At 46.8% G+C, this 19,313-nt stretch overlaps 1 protein-coding gene across 1 annotated transcript in view; it reads right to left on the bottom strand.

The window, feature by feature from the left end:
* The window catches only part of DNAH10 (dynein axonemal heavy chain 10), a 152,663-nt gene that overhangs the window by 119,035 nt on the left and 14,315 nt on the right, over positions 1-19,313 (bottom strand). Inside the window, exons 6-10 of the mRNA XM_049619502.1 lie at positions 19,062-19,272; positions 13,896-14,053; positions 12,752-12,982; positions 10,302-10,492; positions 8,374-8,572 (exon numbers count right to left, since the gene is read on the bottom strand). Of these exons, the coding sequence (XP_049475459.1) occupies positions 8,374-8,572; positions 10,302-10,492; positions 12,752-12,982; positions 13,896-14,053; positions 19,062-19,272 (990 nt within the window). The remainder of the gene's footprint in view (positions 1-8,373; positions 8,573-10,301; positions 10,493-12,751; positions 12,983-13,895; positions 14,054-19,061; positions 19,273-19,313) is intronic.

The raw sequence follows: 19,313 nt of genomic DNA, 5'->3' as shown, positions 1-19,313 counted from the left end.
GCTCCTCCGGAGGGAGGAGCAGGTTCTTTAAGATTTGAAGTTTTTCTTTTTTATTTTAAACATTTATTTTGAAAGAGGGAGAGAGAGCGCGAGAGAGAGCGAATCCCAAGCAGGATCTATGCTGTCAGTGCAGAGCCTAATGTGAGGCTCAGTCGCACGAAGTGTGAGATCGTGTCCCAATCGGAAACCAAGAGTCAGACGCTCAACCCGCTGAGCCACCCAGGTGCCCCAAGATTGGGAGTTTCGAATCCCAGCCCCACCAGCCTGGGCACAGTCGGCCTGTTGGCAGGGATCTGTCGGAAGCCTGGGACACAGGAGGGGAGACCGTAGGCTCGCCTGGGAGGCCTGAGCTCCCCTCCCTGGGGACAGGAGAGCGGGGTGACGCCACCTTCCCCGACCACCAGCACCCGAGACTTCAGCAAGCAACACAGCGCCCCCAGTGGAGGCTCGAGCCGCTTACATCAGACCGCGCCCCCTGCGCCCTGCAGAGCCCTCTGACCGGGCGCCAGCCGGTGCAGGGGGCCTCTCCCCCAGAGGAGGAGCACAGGCCCCCCCACACGCACCCCACCCACTGATCATAGAGGGCTCCAAAGCGTCAGCTTCAGTTCTGAAGCTGGAAATAGGACCAGACTTTTTTTTTTTGTTTTCCTTTGGAATCAGACTTAGAGTTTTTTGTTCATTTGTTTGTATTTTCATTTCCTTCTCTCACTTTTTGTGGGGCTTTTTGGGGTTTTTTTTAATTTCTTTTTTGAAGTTTATTTATTATTTGAGAGAGAGAGTGCACATGTGAGTAGGGGAGAGGCAAAGAGAGAAGGAGAGAATCCCAAGCAGGCTCCACACTCACCACAGAGCCTGACGCAGGGCTCGATCCCACAACCCTGGGATCATGACCTGAGCCGACATCAAGAGTTGAACATTCAACCAACTGAGCCACCCAGGTGCCCCCCTTGTCTCATTTTTTGAATCAGTCTCGTTCCTTCTCTCTTTTTTTCTCTCGTGGAATCAGGCTTATAGTTGTTTGTCTGTTTGGGGCTTTGGTTCCTTTTCCTTTTCTCTTTTTTTGGATCGAGCTTCCTTTAACAAACAAATCAAAGCGCACGTAGTTAAAAGTCCAAACACTCCTCACTGCAAGCAAGGAGGAGCTCTGCAGAGGACTGACCTGGGGGAAAGAGCAACCAAAGCACAGCAGCACAGTGCCCCATCGCCAGAAACCCTTCCCGAAGCACCAGGCCTGGACCCCCTGGTCCAGGTACGACCCCCTCAATACAGCAGTATTCTCAAGAGCAAGAAACATAACAAGCTCTCACAACACGCAAAAGACAAAAACCTAGACAAGATGACAAGGCAGAGAATTCCCCCCCAAAGGAAGATCAAGAAGAAACCACAGCCAGGGATTTGCTCACCACAGATATAAGCAATATATCTGAACAAGAATTTAGAACACCAGTCAGAAGAATACTAGCTGGCCTTGAGAAAAAGCACAGAAGACTCCAGAGAAACCCTTGCTACAGAGATCAAAGACCTAAAAACTAGTCAGACTGGAAAAATAAAATGCTGTAACTGAGAAGCAAAACTGACTGGATAGAGTCACAACAGGATTGAAGAAGCAGAGGAGAGAATAAGTGACATAGAAGATCGAGGGTTTCAGAATGGGTTAAAAGACCCATCGATATGCCACTTATAAGAGACTCGTTTGAGACCCAAAGACACCCAGATTGAAAGTGAGGGGGGTGGAGAACCATCTGCGATCCTAATGACATCAAAAGAAAGTCAGAGTAGCCATACTTATATCAGACAAACTAGATTTTAAACCAAAGACTGTAACAAGAGGTGAAGAAGGGCACTATATCATAATAAAGAGGTCTATCTACCAAGAAGACCTAACAATTGTAAATGAAAACAATGGCCTTAAATGACACACTGGACCAGATGGACTGAATGGATATATTCGAAACATTTCATCCTAAAGCAGAATACACATTCTTTTCGAGTGCACGTGGAACATTCTCCAGAACAGATTACATACTGGGTCACAAATCAGCCCTCGACAAATACAAAAAGACTGAGATCACACTGTAAGGGTTAAATCGTAGTGTAAGGCTAACGTGTAGCTTGAAAAATAACAGCTTTGTTCTGACACTGAAGGTCAAGAGATGACAGCCTTGCTTTGCTCTTGTAAATTATGCTTCATACTCTTACAAATCAGGCTTCACCAATGAAGGAAACAAAAGCTCAAAGAGAAGAGCATCAGAGGCAAGGTCAAGGAGATCCACTGGTTGCAACTTAGCGGCAAAAAGTCTAAAATAATCACTTCATCCAGCAACTGTTTCTAACTCATCTGGGAACTGTTTCTCTGTTCTGTTCCCAGGTGATGATAAAACGATGTGGTCGGCCATAAACACTCTGTACCCCGGCTGTTCGGGGCCACACTCTTATCAAGAGTGTTGGTCCGGATCGGTCGGCCTTGCCTCTCATTGTAATAAACTTTGTTGTGACTGTCACTGGTGCCCATAGCATTCTGTTTCAGGAGTTGTGTGGATGCAACAATACCATGCATATTTTCAGACCACAACACTATGAAACTTGAAGTCAACCACAAGAAAAAAAATTGGGAAGACCACAAATACATGAAGGTTAAAGAAAATCCTACTAAAGAATGAATGTGTCAACCAGGAAATTAAAGAAGAAATTTAAAAATACATGTAAGCAAATGAAAAAATGAAAATGAAAATGAAAACATTACAGTCCAAAACCTTTGGGATGCAACAAAGACAGTCATAAGAGGGAAGTATATAGCAATACAGGCCTTACTCAAGAAGCAAGAAAAGTCTCAAGTACACAACCCAATACCTAAAGGAGCTGGAAAAAGAAGAGCAAATAAAGTCTAAAACCAGCAGAAGAAAGGAAATAAAGATTAGAGAAAAAAAACAAAACAAAACAAAAAAAAAACACATAAATTAAAAAAAAAAAAAAAGTAAAACAGACCAACAAAACTAGGAGCTGGTTCTTTGAAAGAATTAACAAAATTGATAAACTCCTAGCCAGACTTCTCAAAAAGAGAAAAGACCAAAAAATAAAATAAAATCGTAAATGAAAGAGGAGAGATCACAACTGACACCACAGAAATACAGACAATTATACGACAGATTATTATGAGTAATTACATGCCAACAAACTGGGAAATCTGGAAGAAAGGGATAAGTTCCTAAAAGCATACAAACTACCAAAATTGAAACAGGAAGAAATGGAAAATTTGAACAGACCCATAACCAGCAAAAAAATTGAATCAGGGGGCACCTGGGTGGCTCAGTAGTTAAGCATCTGACTTCGACTCAGGTCATGATCTCACAGTAGGTGAGTTCAAGCCCTATATCGGGTGAGCTCATGCCCCGTTTCAGGTGAGCTCGTGTCCTGCATCGGGTGAGCCCCAGCCCTGCTTTGGGTAAAAATCACAAGCCCCAGTTGAGCCCCACTTCTGTCTCTCCCTCCCTCCCTCTACCCCCCATGGGATCCTTCGTCTCTCAAAAGAAAAGAAAGAAAAAGAAATAGAGAAAGAAAGAGAAATTGAATCAGTAGTCAAAAATCTCCCAATAAACAAGAGTCCAGAGACAGATGGCTTCCAAGGGAAATTCTACCAAACATTTAAAGAAGAACTGGGTGGCTCAGTCAGTTAAGTGTCTGACTCTTGATTTCAGCTCAGGTCATGATCTCAAGGTTCATGAGTTCAAGCCCCACATGGGGCTCTGCATGCAGAACCTGCTTGGGATTGTTTCTCTCCTCTCTCTCCTCCTCCACCACTCACACTTGCACTCTCTCTCTCAAAATAAATAAATAAGCTTTAAAAAATAAAGAAAGAAGAATGACTACCTATTCTTCTGAAACTGTTCCAAAAAACAGAAATTGAAGGAAAACTTTCAAACTCATTCTATGAGGCCAGCATTACCTTGATTCCAAAACCAGACAAAGACTCCACTGAAAAAAAGAACCACAGGCCAATATGCTTGATGAACATGGATGCAAAAATTCTCAATAAGATACTAGAAAATTGAATCCAACAGTACATTAAAAGAATTATTTTCCATGATCAAGTGGGATTTATTCCTGGGCTACAGAGTTGATTCAATATCCACAAATCAAACAATGCGATACACCACGTTAATAGAAGAAAGGATACGAACCATATGAAATTCTCAATAGAGGCAGAGAAAGCATTTGACAAAATACAGCATCAATTCTTGATAAAAACCCTCTAAAAAGTAGGGATAGAGGGAACATACCTCAACATCAGAAAGACCCACAGCTAATATCATCCTCAATGGGGAAAAACGGAGAGCTTTCTCCCTAAAGTCGGGAACATGACAGAAATGACCGCTCGCACCACTGTTGTTCAACATAGCACTGGAAGTCCTAGCCTCAGCAATCAGACAACAAAAAGAAATCAAAGGCATCCAAATCAACAAGAAAAAAAGTCAAACTTTCACTCTTCACAGAGGACATGATACTCCACATAGAAAACCCAAAAGACTCCACCAGAGAATTTTCTAGATTCATTGATACGAGAATTTAGCAAAGTCACAGGATACAAAATCAACATACGGAAGTTCGTTGCAGTTCTTCTTTTTTTTAATATTTACTTATTTTGGGGAGAGCACAAGCAGGGAAGGGGCAGGGAGAGGGGGACAGAGGATCTGAAGTGGGCTTTGCACAGACAGGTTGATGACAGCAAGCCCAATGTGGGGCTTGAACTCACGAACCACGAGATCGTGACCTGAGCCGAAGTCGGATGTTCAACCAACTGACCGAGTCACCCAGGTGCTCCTGTTACGTTTCTATACACCAGTAATGAAATAGCAGAAAGAGAAATCAAAGAATCGGTCCCACTACCATCACACCAAAAACCATAACATACCTAGGGATAAACCTAACCAAAGAAGTAAAAGATCTGTACTCTGAAAACTATAGAATACTTATAAAAGAAACTGAAGACGCAAAGAAATGGAAAAACATTCCATGCTCGTGGATTGGAAGAACAATATTGTTAAAATGTCTATACTACCCAAAGCAATGTATACATTCAATGCCGTATAAATAACACCTGTCAAAATAACACCAGCATTTTTCACAGAACTGGAACTTGGAATTCTAAAATTTATATGAAACCAGAAAAGACCTCAAATAGCCAAAGTAACGTTGAAAAAGAGAAGCGGGGGCGCCTGGGTGGCGCAGTCGGTTAAGCGTCTGACTTCAGCCAGGTCACGATCTCGCGGTCCGTGAGTTCGAGCCCCGCGTCAGGCTCTGGGCTGATGGCTCGGAGCCTGGAGCCTGTTTCCGATTCTGTGTCTCCCTCTCTCTCTGCCCCTCCCCCGTTCATGCTCTGTCTCTCTCTGTCCCAAAAATAAATAAAAAACGTTGAAAAAAAAAATTTTTAAATAAAAAAAAAAAAAAAAAAGAAAAAGAAAAAGAGAAGCAAAGCTGGAGGCCTTACAATTCCGGACTTCTAGCTGTATCACAAAGCTGTAATCATCAGGACGGTATGGTACTGGCACAAAAACAGACACATAGATCAATGGAACAGAATAGAGAACCCAGAAATGGACCCACAACTATAGGGTGAACTAATTTTCAACAAAGCAGGAATGACTATCCAATGGAAAAAAGGCTCTTCAACAAATGGTGTTAGGAAAACTGGGCAGCAACAGACGGAAGAACTGGACCACTTTCTTACACCATCCACAAAAATAAATTCAAAATGGATGAAAGACCTCAGTGTGAGACAGGAAACCATCAAAATCCTAGAGGAGAACATCTCTTTGACCTTGGCCGTAGCAAGTTCTTACTAGACGCGTCTTCAGAGGCAAGGGAAACAAAAGCAAAAATGAACTATTGGGATCTCCTCAAGCTAAAAAGCTTCTGCACCATGAAGGAAACAATCGACAAAACTAAAAGGCAACCGACAGAATGGGAAAAGATATTTGCAAATGACGTCTCTGATAAAGAGTTACTATCCAAAATCTATGAAGAACTTCTCAAACTCAACACCCAAAAAAACAAATAATCCAGTGAAGAAATGGGCAGAAGACATGAACAGACACTTCTCCAAAGAAGACATCCAGATGACTGACAGACACGTGAAAAAATGCTCCACGTCACTCATCATCGGGAAAATACAAATCAAAACCAGAATGAGATACCACCTCACACCTGTCAGAGTGGCTAAAATTAGCAACACAAGAAACAACAGGTGTTGGCGAGGATGTAGAGAAAAGGGAACCCTCAGCACTTCTGCTGGGAGGGCAAACTGGTGCAGCCGCACTGGAAAACAGTATGGAGGTTCCTCCAAAAGTTAAAGTAGAACTATCCTACAACCCAGCAATTGTACTACTAGGTATTTATCCAAAGGAGAAGAAAAAAAAATACTGATTCAAAAGGGGACAATGTTTATGGCAGCGCTATCAACGGTAGCCCAATTATGCAAAGAGCCCAGGTGTCCTCGGACTGATGAATGGATAAAGAAGAGGTGATATTTTATATATGCAGTGGGATATCATCCAGCCATCAAAAGAACGAAATCTTGCCATTTGCGAGGATACGGGTGGAACTGGAGAGAATTCTACTTAGTGAAGTCAGTCGGAGAAAGACAAACACCATATGATTTCACACATACACAGAATTTAAGAAACAAAACAAAACAAAGGATCATGGGGGGAAAGAAAGAAAGGAAAAGCAAGAAACAGACTCTTAGCTCCAGAGAACACGCCAATGGCTACCAGAGGGGAGGGCGTGGGGAGGTGAGTGAACCAGGTGCCGGGGACGAAGGAGGGCGTTTGTTGCGATGAGCGCAGGGTGTGGTATGGAAATATTGAGTCTCTATATCGTACGCCTGAAACGGACATCGCACTGTATGTTAAGTAACCGGGATTCAAATTTTAAAAACTTAAAACAATTTCTGAATTAAAAAAATTCAAAGAAGTGGGAGAAAACCAACCAAGTCAGCTGCGTGCCGCGCTGTCGCACCGTTCTGGCAACGACGTACATCTGCACATTCGAGTGACAAAGTACAAATCACGTCTTTTCAGCGATTCCACATGCGAGTCAAATGGCCTTGTATCTGCCCTTTAAGCGAACACTGCGCAATGTAAATATGAATGGTAAAACTCATGGAATAATTTAAATATTAATTTGAGAGAGAGAGAGAGAGAGAGAGAGAGAAAGTGCTAGCAGGGGAGGGGCAGAGAGAGGGAGAGGGAGAGGATCCCAAGCAGGCTCCACCCTGTCAGTGCAGGGCCCAGGCGCACAGGGGCTTGAACTCGCAAACGTGAGATCGGGACCTGAGCTGAAATTAAGAGTCAGATGCTCGGGGCGCCTGGGTGGCTCAGTCGGTTAAACGTCCAACTTCCGCTCAGGTCACGATCTCAGCTCATGGGTTCGAGCCCTACATAGGGCTCTCCGCTGTCAGTGTGGAGCCCACTTAGGATTCTCTGTCTCCCTCTCTCTCTCTGCCCCTCTCCTGCTTGCACTCTCTCTCTCTCTCTCTCAAAAATAAACAAACATTAAAAAAAAAAAAAAAAGAGCCACCCAGGTGCCCCAAATCATGGAATAATTTAAATGTTCAATTTCCCTTCACCTTCTTTACTTTGCCACAGTCGCGGGCAAACAAAAAATAAAGCCTGCCGAGGTAAGAGATGTCAGAAGAAAGGGAAAAGCTTTATATTTTGATGCTTTTAATAGCATTTTTTCCTACTTTTTGAACAAGGGGTCCCACATCTGTTGCACTGGGCACGGCAGGTGACGCAGCCGGCCCTGGTAGCAAGCACGGGTGCCTGGCACAAGTGAGCGCTCCGTAACTACTAAGAACGAACGGATGGATGGACCTTCGTGAGACAAAGAACAGTGGATAATTCATCCAACCGGCCACTGGACCCTTTGACCGTTTATTCAAAAGACAGAGGGACCAGATAAACAAGGAGTCCCTGAAGGATGGGTAGCAGCCGAAGCAACGGGCAGGATGATGTGGCGTCAGGAGAGAATAGGTCTTGGACCAGACTTTGAGGAATTCCGACATTTAACGGAAAGACAGGAGGGGGAGGATTCTGCAAAAGCTACGAGGCAGGCGTGGCCGGAGGTCAAAGGACAGCTGAGAGCGGGGTGAGGGAGGTGGGTCACAGGAGACGAGGAGAAGTGGCAGCGGTCTGGCCCGCTGTGGTACCTTCCGGTACATTCTGCGTGGTCTCTCGAGGGTTTCCCTCCCTCCCCCGCCAGCCCCTGTCCGTCTCCTGGTTTCCGCTGGACACGGACAGCGTGCCGTCAAAAAGCCAAACCGCTTTCCGCCCGGCCACGTCCGAACCCCAGCCACCTTTCCGGCCAGCCTCCCACCTGCAGGACGTCGCAGAGATCCTGGCAGATGGCAGCCATGTAATCCGTCCTCTCTAACAGCCGCTTTCGATCAAACTCCCACCGAGCTTCTCTCCCCGAAGCCTCGATCTCGGCCCTGGTGTCGAAATAGGCCTTTTTCCACGTGTGCAGGGCGTTCCTGGCCTCCGAGGTTTTGTGCCGGGCGCTGGCTCGATTTTCTCTGTGAAGCAAAGAGATGCAGCGAGGGGGAGGGAAGGCTGAGCCGTGGCGGCGGGTCGGAGCCGCACAGCCCAAGGGGAGCAGGTCTCCGAGGGGAGCGCCGGCCCCGAGGAGCAGGGCCTCCCCATCCCACAGCCCCCTGCACCGGCCTCCGAGGGTGCGACCCCCTTGCAGATCCATAGGCCACCCCCGGGGGCAACCGGCAGAGCTGCAGCTCCCCTGGGGAGCTCTCTGTTCCAGCCGGAAGGGGACCGGGAGCCTCGGGCCGGGCCACAAGTCAACAGTGAAGGCTGCAGCACCACAGGGAAATGACAAAGCCAAGATCGTTGTGCCTCTTTCACCTGCACAGTTGTTTTTTTGTTTTTTGTTTTATTTTGGTTTTTGTTTTTTGTTTTGTTTTGTTTTGTTTTAGGAAAGCGAACATCTGCACCTCCTTCTACATTGATCCCAGGGGCCCTCCGGCCTTAGGGGCCCTGGGACTTGGTGTCTCCCAGCATAACTAAGGAAGACAATCCTGATTAAAATAAAACAACCTACGTGTCCACACGACGGGCTGTTAGTTGGCCCTAAAGGGGAATGAGGCCCTGACACCGGCTCCCACACGGGTGAACCTTGAAACCACGGTGCTGATACCCAAGGGACACAGGAGCGCTGACGCAGACGGGCACTTGTACCCCAACGTTTATAGCAGCACTTTCAACAATGGCCAAATGATGGAAAGAGCCTAAATGTCCATCAACTGATGAATGGATAAAGAAATTGTGGTTTATATACACAATGGAATACTACGTGGCAATGAGAAAGAATGAAATATGGCCTTTTGTAGCAACGTGGATGGAACTGGAGAGTGTTCTGCTAAGTGAAATAAGCCATACAGAGAAAGACAGATACCATATGGTTTCACTCTTACGTGGATCCTGAGAAACTTAACAGAAGACCATGGGGGAGGGGAAGGGGAAAAAAAAGTTAGAGAAGGAGAGAGCCAAACCAGAAGAGACTCTTAAAAACGGAGAGTAAACTGAGGGTTGATGGGGGGTGGGAGGGAGGGGAAAGTGGGTGATGGGCATCGAGGAGGGCACCTGTTGGGATGAGCACTGGGTGTTGTATGGAAACCAATTTGACAATAAATTTCATATTTAAAAAAAGAAAAAGAAAAAAACCATGGTGCTGAGCAGAAGGAGTCTGTCGTAAAAGCCACCATGTGTAGGACTCCATTCGTACGAATGTTCAGAAAAGGCAAGTCAAGAGAGACAGAAAGTAGATCTGTGGTTGCCCAAGGCTAGGTGGGCTGGGGAGGCCGGAGGTGACAGCTAAAGGGTTTGGGGTCTCTTTCTGGATTAGAGAAAATATTCCACAATCGATTATGGCCACAGATACACAACTCCAAATACACGAAGAGCCGTTGGCTTGTACGTTCTGGTGAATCGTACGGCGTGTGCATCATGTTTCAATAAAGCTGTTTAAGGGGCGCCCGGGTGGCTCAGTAGGTTAAGCATCCGACTCTTGATTTCAGCTCAGGTCATGATCTCAAGGTTCGTGAGTTCAAGCCCCAAGTCGGGCTCTGTGCTTACGGCATAGAGCCTGTTTAGGATTCTCGTTCTCTCTCTCTCTCTCTCCTCCCTCCGCCTCCCCCCTCCCCCACTCACATTCTCTTTCTCTTTCAAAATAAATAAACAAAAAAAAAAAGCTGTTTAAGATCTTCGGAAAAACATAGCATTGCTACTTCTCACTTGAACAAAGTCCGCAGGTTGACCACTCTGCAGACTCTTTCGGCGATTTCCCAGGCGATCCGCTCCATGAGCGGGATCATCCTTTCATCCTTATTGTAGTGTCGGGAGATGATCCACACCATCCTCAGGGCACTCATCATGGAAGGGATGGTCTCCAGGACGACGTGAAAGCTAGATCCGTGCGTGATGTTCTAATCGGAGAGAGCAAGCAACCTTAGCCTTGGGGTCCGAGAAGTTTGATAAGGCAGCGCGTGCGCGGGAAGTTTCACTCTTCCTAATTCAAAAAGTGTACTTAGTGCGGGAGGAAGCGTTTCGCCACCGAAAGGAGTCTGAAATAGGTCTGTGCACACTGACGTGGAAAGACAGATAAGATTTACAATTAAAGTAAATAAAGCCATTTGAAGCAGTGTATAAAGGAGTGTGTATATACATAAATAGATATGTAGAGAGCAAGAAAAGTAAATATAGAGAAAGAGAATATATATATGTATAGCTATTGAGTACACACATACACACCCAGTACATATTCCGTGTGGCAGATTGTATTTTCCAAACGCAGCCACGACATCTTGACTGTGTCCCCCTCGCCATTAAGAGACCGAGTCATCTCCACCCCTCGAGTCTGCACAGGCTGTTACTTCTTTAGTCAGTAGAATATGGCAGCCGTAATGCTGCTTCTGGTCTCTTGGAAGCCAGCCACCATGTAAACAGTATGACCATCCTGGGGACCGGGTGGCTCAGTCATTTAAGCATCAGAACACTTACTTCAGTTCAAGTCACGATCTCGCAGTTGTGAGACTGAGCTCCGAGTCAGGCTCCACACCGAGCGTGGAGCCTGCTTGGGATTCTCTCTTTCCCTCCCTCCCTCCCTCCCTCTCGCAAAATAAAGAAGCATTAGGGGCGCCTGGGTGGCTCAGTCGGTTAAGCGTCTGACTTCGGCTCAGTTCATGATCTCACGGTTCCCGAGTTCGAGCCCTGCATCAGGCTCTCTGCTGCCAGCACGGAGCCTCTGTCCCCCCTCTCTCTGCCCCTCCCCTGCTGATTCTCTCCCTCTCCCTCTCTCCCTCGATCTCTCTCTCACTCTCTCAAAAATAAATAAACTCTTTAAAAAATTTTTTAAAAAGCAAGCGTGGCCACCCTATTACCCTGAAGCCACCAGGCTTTGAGACATCCAAACCACGTAGAGAAATACTAGGGACTGAGATACCACGTGGAGAAAACGAGGCCCAGGAGCACCCAGACGCCAGATGTGTGGGCAAAGAAGCCACGTGGAAGGGGTCCCGCAGCCCAGCCACCCCAGCTGTTGTACATGAGCCAAGAGGAACCGCCCAGCTAAGCTTTCCCCAAACTCCTGACCCACAAAATGGGAAGACAAAGAACACAAGTGTCATTAAGAAAGTGAAAACGCACACAGATTGGAATATTGCTAAGCATGTATCTGATAAGGAACTTGTATTCAAAAATGTTTAACTCATAAATCAATAATGAGGCAAATTAAAAATGGGGAAAAGATTGCAACAGATGTTTCACCAAAGATACGCGACCGGCCTAAGAAGCAGAGTGAAAGGTGTTCAACCTCATCAGTCGTCACTAGGGAATGTAAACCAAAGTCATGGTGAGACAGAACAAAAGATGTACGATGCCACGTGTATAAAATACCAAGAACGGGCAAATTCATAGACAGAAAGTGGGATAGAGGTTACCAGAGGGGCAGGGAGGAGGGAATCGGTGCTCCAGGGGTCCAAGTTTACGTCGGGGATGATGAAAATGGCTTGCTTATGGATAATGAGGATGGGCACCCAGCACCGTGTACGTTTTTTTTTTTTTAATGTTTATTTATTTTTGAGAGACAGAGCATGTGAGCAGGGAAGGGCAGAGACAGGGAGACACAGAATCTGAAGCAGGCTCTAGGCTCTGAGCTGTCAGCACAGAGCCCGACACGGAGCTCGAACTCACAAACCGTGAGATCATGATTTGAGCCGAAGTCGGACGCTTAACTGACTGAGCCACGCAGGCGCCCCTCGTGTATGTACTTAATGCCACTGAGCTATATACTTGCAAGTGCTTAAAATAATGAATGTTATAGGTTTGTGACCACAATTTTTTAAGTGCTGAATTAAACAAGGAAACCAGTGGTGCCTCAGTGGAAACCAGTGGTGGCTCAGTCGGTTGAGCGTCCAACTTCGGCCCAGGTCGTGATCTCACAGTTCGTGGGTTCGAGCCCCACGTCGGGCTCTGTGCTGACGCCTGCTCAGAGCCCGGAGCCTGCTTCAGACCCTGTGTCTCCTTCTCTCTCTGCCCCTCCCCCGCTCACGCTTTGTCTCACTCTATTTCTCAAAAATAAACGTAAATTTTAAAAAAAATTTTTAAATAAACAAACAAGGAAACTAAATCCGCGTGAGAGCTAACTCACAGACCCGACTTTCCAAAGCGCAGCACGCCCGGCCTACCTTGAAATGACGTTCCACAGTGGACAGAAACCGCACGTTGTCTGAGGCCTCCATGTGGAGCTTGAATAATTCAGTTAAGACTGGCTGCAGGTTGGCCACAAGCATAGAATCCGATTCCTTGATCACATCCAAGACCTTCCTGACTATTGGAAGCTTTGTTTGCTCATGGAGTGCACTTAGGGTTGCATTTCTTTCCCGCCAGAATTCAATCTCGGCCAGAGGACCGTTACCCTGCAAGGTGACACGAACACACAAACCGTCACCGCTCGTGCGGAAGGCACGCCTGTGGTGGTTTCTACAGAACCCCTCCCTCTCTTCCCAACTGCTCCAAATGGGAACCGAGCCCGGCACTTGACCTCAGACGGTCCAGTCAGAGTGAATGTCAGGACTCTGGCTAAGAAAGCCAAGCCGCTCTCTTTCTCTGGAGAACTGATGGGGCAATGTGCCACGCCACGAAGGAAACCAGCCGGAGGAGGAAGCCTCCAGAGAGAGGAGGATGGAACTGAGGTGAGAGGTTCACACAGAAACACAGCTGGAGTCCTGATCAAACCGTACCTGAAGCCTGCCCCTGCCTCAGGACTTTCTAGTTATGGGAGCCAACAAATTCTCTCCTGTCTAGGCCGGCTGAGTTAGGTGTCCTGTTTTGGGCAGGCCGAGCATCCTGACACACAGTATGACCTCTGTCAGCCCACGGGGTGATGTGGCTGCACACTAACAGCAGAAAGCCCAGGAACGAGGGTGTGGGGATGTTTGCTTTGAACTTTTTATTAAATTTTTTTTAATGTTTCTTTATTTCTGAGACAGAGACAGAGTATGAGTGAGGGAGGGGCAGAGAGAGAGGGAGACTCAGAATCCGAAGCGGGCTCCAGGCTCTGAGCTGTCAGCACAGAGTCCGACGCCGGCCTCGAACTCACAAACCGTGAGATCGTGACCTGAGCCGAAGTCGGACGCTCAACCGACTGAGCCACCCGGGTGCCCCTTTTTTTTGTTTGTTGTTTTAATTTATTTTTTTGCTCTGAACTTTCAAGGAGGCGACAAAAGAGTAAGAAAAGAGGCTGGGTCAGACAGATCCCCAGACTCCTGGCTCTTCCTCCGGTGGCCACGTGAACGGTCAGGGAGTCTTCAAAAGTGCGGCCTGAGTTACCTGAGGGGTCTTCTTCAGCTGGCCCTCCACAGCTGCGGATATCAGATTCAGCCAGTTTATCACACACTGCTCTAAGGTTTCAACGGCTTCCGGGTCAGCTGCCAGGTCAGACACCTCTCTGTCCACACTGATGCTTGGCATTTCCAACTTAATCTCCCCTGGTAGGATAACAACGGTCAGCCAGCCACCAGTTCGGGGGAAAGGATTACAGACAGAAACGTTCAAGTGAGTCAGATGGCTCTTCTCTCCAGACATCAGTACAGTGAGACCCGATTCGTCCCTCCACGCCCCCAACCCCATCCTAATCCGTCTAGACTTCCATTCTCTTCCATCAGAATGTAACTAAACATTATAGATAATTTTAACAGTGTTAAGCTTGGTCAGAATGATCTAGTGATTTAAGATGTTGCTGAATTTACAACCTAGTAACTTCAATTTAAAAATTAAACAAGGGGTGCCTGGCTGGCTCCGTTAGAAGAGCGTGTGACTCTTGATCTCGGGGTCGGGAGCTTGAGCCCTGCCTTGGGTGTAGAGATTACTTAAAAAAATAAAATCTTCAGGGGCGCCCGGATGGCATCTGACATCAGCTCAGGTCATGATCTCGCGGTTCGTGGATTCGAGTCCTGCGTCGGGCTCCGTGGTGACAGCTCAGAGCCTGGAGCTTGCTTCACATTCTGTGTCTCCCTCTCTCTCTGCCCCTCCCCCATATGTGCTCTGTCTCTCACTCTCACTCTCTCTCACGCTCAAAAATATATAAACATTAAAAAAAATTTAAGAAAAAATAAAATCTTAAAAAAATATAAATAATAAAAAAAAATTAAACTAACAGCCAGATATTTGAGAAAACCTCCAGCAGGGAATAGGCCCAGATAAATCAGAAACAATGACCTCAGAGGAGATTAAGACAATGTAAAGAATTTGTTTTTAATCCCAATTATCAGTCTCAGAGATGTGAGGCAATATGGCACCCACGAAACAAGAACAGAAGGCTTTGGAAAAGGGATAATCACAGAATAAGAGGTCTTAAAAATTAAAAATATGATAGCTGAGAGGCACCTGGGTGGCTGAGTCCGTTAAGCACCTGACTCTTTTTGGGGTGGTGGGGTAGGAGGGAGAGCGCAAGCCGGGGAGGGGTAGAGAGAGGGGGACAGAGGATCTGAAGCGGGCTTTGTGCTGACAGCAGTGAGCCCGACGCGGGGCTCGAACTCACGAACCGTGAGATCATGACCTGAGCCGAAATCGGACGCTCAACCAACTGAGCCACCCTGGTCCCCCTACGCATCTGACTCTTGATCTCAGCTCAGGTCTTGATCTTACGGTCATAAGTCGAAGCCCCTCACTGGGCTTACAAAAAAATGTGATAGCTGATGTGAAAAAGTTGAGCCAAAGGTCGGGGAAGATAAAAATTGAGGAACTCTTCAGAAAAGCTGAATATAAAGACAAAGAGGTGGGAAAGACCAGAGAAAAGATGAGCCACAGAATCAGCAGCGTCCCCCAATGTTAGCAAGAAAGAACAGAGACAAATAGTCGAAGAAATGACCAAAAGGAGTTTTCAGACTACAAAGCTAGGTCTTCAGGCTGAAAATATTCACACAGCGCTCAGCAAAACGAATGGAGAAAGGACCACACAAAAAGGTCCATCATCCCAGCATTTTAAGACATGAAGATAAGGCACACTCCTAAAAGTTCACATAAAGGAGAGAGGAAAAAAACAGGTAGAAAGAAAGAAAGAAAGAAGAAAGAAAAGAAAGAAGACAAAAGAAAGAAAAAGAAAAATCCAATTTCTCATAAGGAACGCTGGATACTACAGAACAATGAAGAAAACTGTATTCGAAATTCTGTGCCGGGGTGCCTGGGTGACTCAGTCGGTTAAGCGTCCAACTCCAGCTCAGGTCATGATCTCATAGTTCGTGGGTTCGAGCCCCACATCAGGCTCTCTGCTGTCAGCACGGAGCTCACTTCAGATCCTCTGTCCCCGACCCCCCGCCCCGCTTCTCTCTTTCAAAACCAAACAAAAAGAAATTTTAGGTGTTAAAATTTTTTTAAACTCCAACTTCTGTGCCCAAACTATTAACTGCGAAGACAGAATAAAGTCATTTTCAGACACCCAAGTGCTCATAAAATTATTTCCCACACACCTGTTCTAAGGAAGTTACTTAGGGATGCATTCCTACACGATGAGGGAGTAACCCAACTAAGCGAGAAGACCTGGGATCCAGGGAACATCGCATCTAGGACACAGCCATGCACCATGCTGAGAGAGCAACCAGCCTGCGTTGCAACAGGGGACACAGGACACTGAGAGGGAGAACATCTAATAAGAGGAGGGGCTTTTGCAAAAACAAAACCAGAGAGGACGGTACAAGATATTTTTATAAGATCCTTTAAGAAAAGAATGGCAATTCTGAAGGCTGGAGGAGGGAAGGGAAGTATATACTTGTATTAAAAATTCATGGGGCGCCTGGGTGGCTCAGTAGGTTGGGCAACCGACTTCGGTTCAGGTCACAAACTCACAGTTGTTCGTGGGTTCGAGCCCCGCGTCGGGCTCTGTGTGGACAGCTGTGAGGTCTGGAGCCTGCTTCGGATTCTGTCTCCCTCTCTCTCTCTGCTGCTCCACCCCTACTCATGCTCACGCTCGCTCTCTCGCTCTCTCTCTCAAAAATAAACATTTAAAAATTTTTATATTAAAAAAAATTCATTCCACGACAGATTACCTGACCCCTGTGATCTCATGCATCTTCAAAAGAGAAAGGGATAAAAGAGCTTTTTCAATTGACAGCCAATAACTTACAAAAAGCCATTCGTACGGCTTAATGTCCTATAAGTAAAAACAAATTTCTTCCTCGAGATGATACTATAAAACAGGAATTGGCAAAGGTTTTTAAGATTTTTTTTCTAAGTAAGCTCTACACCCGACACGAGACTCGAACTCACAACCCTGAGATCGAGAGTCACATGCTCCACCGAATGAGCTGGCCAGGCGCTCCCACAAATTTTTTTCTTAAAAACGTATCAGACAGTAAATGTCTCCAGCTTTGCAGACCAAGAGGCTTTGCAGCTAAGGGCAGACTGTAGGTCCTTATTTAATCATTTAAAATCTAAATATTGGAAACGGTAAGTACTATTCTTAGCCCACGGGCCACACAAAACCACCAGCAGGTGGGATTTGGCACACGCACCATAACTCGCTGACCCACGTGACAGAGTAGTAATTTAACTGCTTTTCTGGTTTTCTACATCATACGTGCCCATTGTAGGAAAACGGGAAGAAAAGAAAACCATCGCACTCTCGCAACCTAGAGTGACTGATGGTCACAGATGACGTTTCATTGCATTTCCTTCTTGTATTTTATCTAAAACGCAAAAATGTGTCCACTCAGCTACTGTTTGACATTAGACACAGAAGTCATATCCAAGATGAGAAGAAACATCTTTCCACATCTCTGTTTTACACTATTTCGGGGAGAGATGGGTCAGGTAGACACGCAAAATAACGGAACAGGAGACAGTAAAACAAACACAGACACCAGGAGGATATCACTTCTTGGGGGATTTAAAAAAAAAAAAAAAAAAAAAAAAAAAAAAAGAACATTCTAAACCAAAAGTCTGGGGCGCCTGGGTGGCTCAGTCGGTTGAGCGTCCGACTTCGGCTCAGGTCACGATCTCGCGGTTCGTGAGTTCGAGCCCCGCGTCAGGCTCTGTGCTGACAGCTCGGAGCCTGGACCCCGCTTCGGATTCTGTGTCTCCCTCTCTCTCTGCCCCTCCTTCACTTGCACTCGGTCTCTCTCTCTCTCAAAAATAAATACACATTAAAAAAGAAATTTAAACTGAAAGTCTGCGGGCTCCTGAGTAGCTCAAGCGGTTGAGCATCCAACTCTTGATTTCAGCTCAGGTCACGATCTCATGGTTCGTGGGACTGAGCCCCACGTGGGCTCCATGCCGACAGTGTGGAGCCTACTAGGGATTCTCTCTCTCCCCTCTCTCTGCCCCTCCTCTGCTCACTTGCTCACAGTGAGTGAGTGAGTGAGTGAGTGAGTGAGTGAGTGAATTAATGAGTGAATGAATGAATGAATGAATGAATGAAAAACACATGTCCATAGCGTGTTATCAAAAGTTTGGCTCTCAGGGCGCCTGGGTGGCTCCGTCGGTTAAGCGCCTGACTTCGGCTCGGATCATGACCTCGCGGTTTGTGAGTTCGAGCCCCACGCTGGGCTCTCTGCTGTCAGTACAGAGCCTGCTTTGGATCCTCCACTCCCCTTTCTCTCTGTCCCTCCACCGCTTGTGCTCTCGCGCTCTCTCTCTCAAAAATAAGTATTAAAAAAAAAATTGGATCTCTGCGGGTGTTTCTAGTCTTAGAGAAAATTGCTACTAAGTGGGGTGTGTTAAATTTTACTTTCGGGGCGGGGGTGGGCTTTCTCTTCCTCGAAAGCAATGCCATCTCGCAGACCGTAATAGCTAATAGCCCTTGCCGAGAAATCGCCTGTCGGCTTTCACAGGATAGGGCTCTCCAAAGCGTAACCCCAAATGGGACTCACCTTCCCCACTACGCCAGCCTCTCAACCTTGCTGTTCTCCATGACACACGCGCTCCCGGGCTCTGGGACTCTCACCACGTCATCCTCCCCACATCATGGGGTACAGGTCCGCAGTAGCTGCTGCAGCCCCAGCACGTGGGGGGCCCTGGGCTGGGACACTAAGCAAGCCAGGACCAGCCATCCACCCTTCCTCGTTCACGGAAACCCCCATTCTCTCAAACTCCCTTCTCTCATTCGGCCCTCTCTCCCTACCCGAAAAGCCCTTGCTCCCCAACGCCACCTACTAACGCTCTGCTGTCCGTTCAGAGGAGGTCAAGTGCCGCCTCCTTCAGGAAGTCTCCTGTGATTTCCTCCTGCTTCTGCCACAGGGTCTCCCTCCTCCAAACCCTAAAAGTCCTAATAGCTTTCCCAAGCTCTCATCTGCCACAGTGCCTTGGGCACCAGACGATAAGACCCTTGAGGACAAGGATTCGTTGTTTCTCTGTGCATCTTCCTCCCAGCTCGGGGTCGCTCGGATGGTGGGCGGAGAAAAAAGAATGATTACAAATGAAAACAAGACTCCTGGACTCTTACGTCGCCTTCCTAAAGGACATTCCCACGCGTCACGAAACAGAAGAAAACATGAAGCTTACCTTCCAGTTGCTGCATTGTCCTTTGAATATTATTTGCAAATTTCTGGATGTTCATCAAAAATTCATCCCGTATTAACTGCACGCTGTGATACGTTTCCCCGGGCACACTAGGGAGCCCCGCTTCATACTCGGAAGAGTCCGAGATTTTCTCGGACGCAAACCCCGTGGCCGCATCCTTGTGCTGATTGAAGGACAGAGCCGGCATGAAAACCTGAAACGTCAAGTTTATGAGACGAATCAATGTCCTGTCCG

This window comes from Panthera uncia (assembly GCF_023721935.1).
Source record: "Panthera uncia isolate 11264 chromosome D3 unlocalized genomic scaffold, Puncia_PCG_1.0 HiC_scaffold_8, whole genome shotgun sequence".
In the NCBI taxonomy this organism is placed as follows: Eukaryota; Metazoa; Chordata; class Mammalia; order Carnivora; family Felidae; genus Panthera; species Panthera uncia.
The sequence above is the reverse complement of the archived record's forward strand: the minus strand, read 5'-3'. Positions and strand labels throughout refer to the sequence as shown.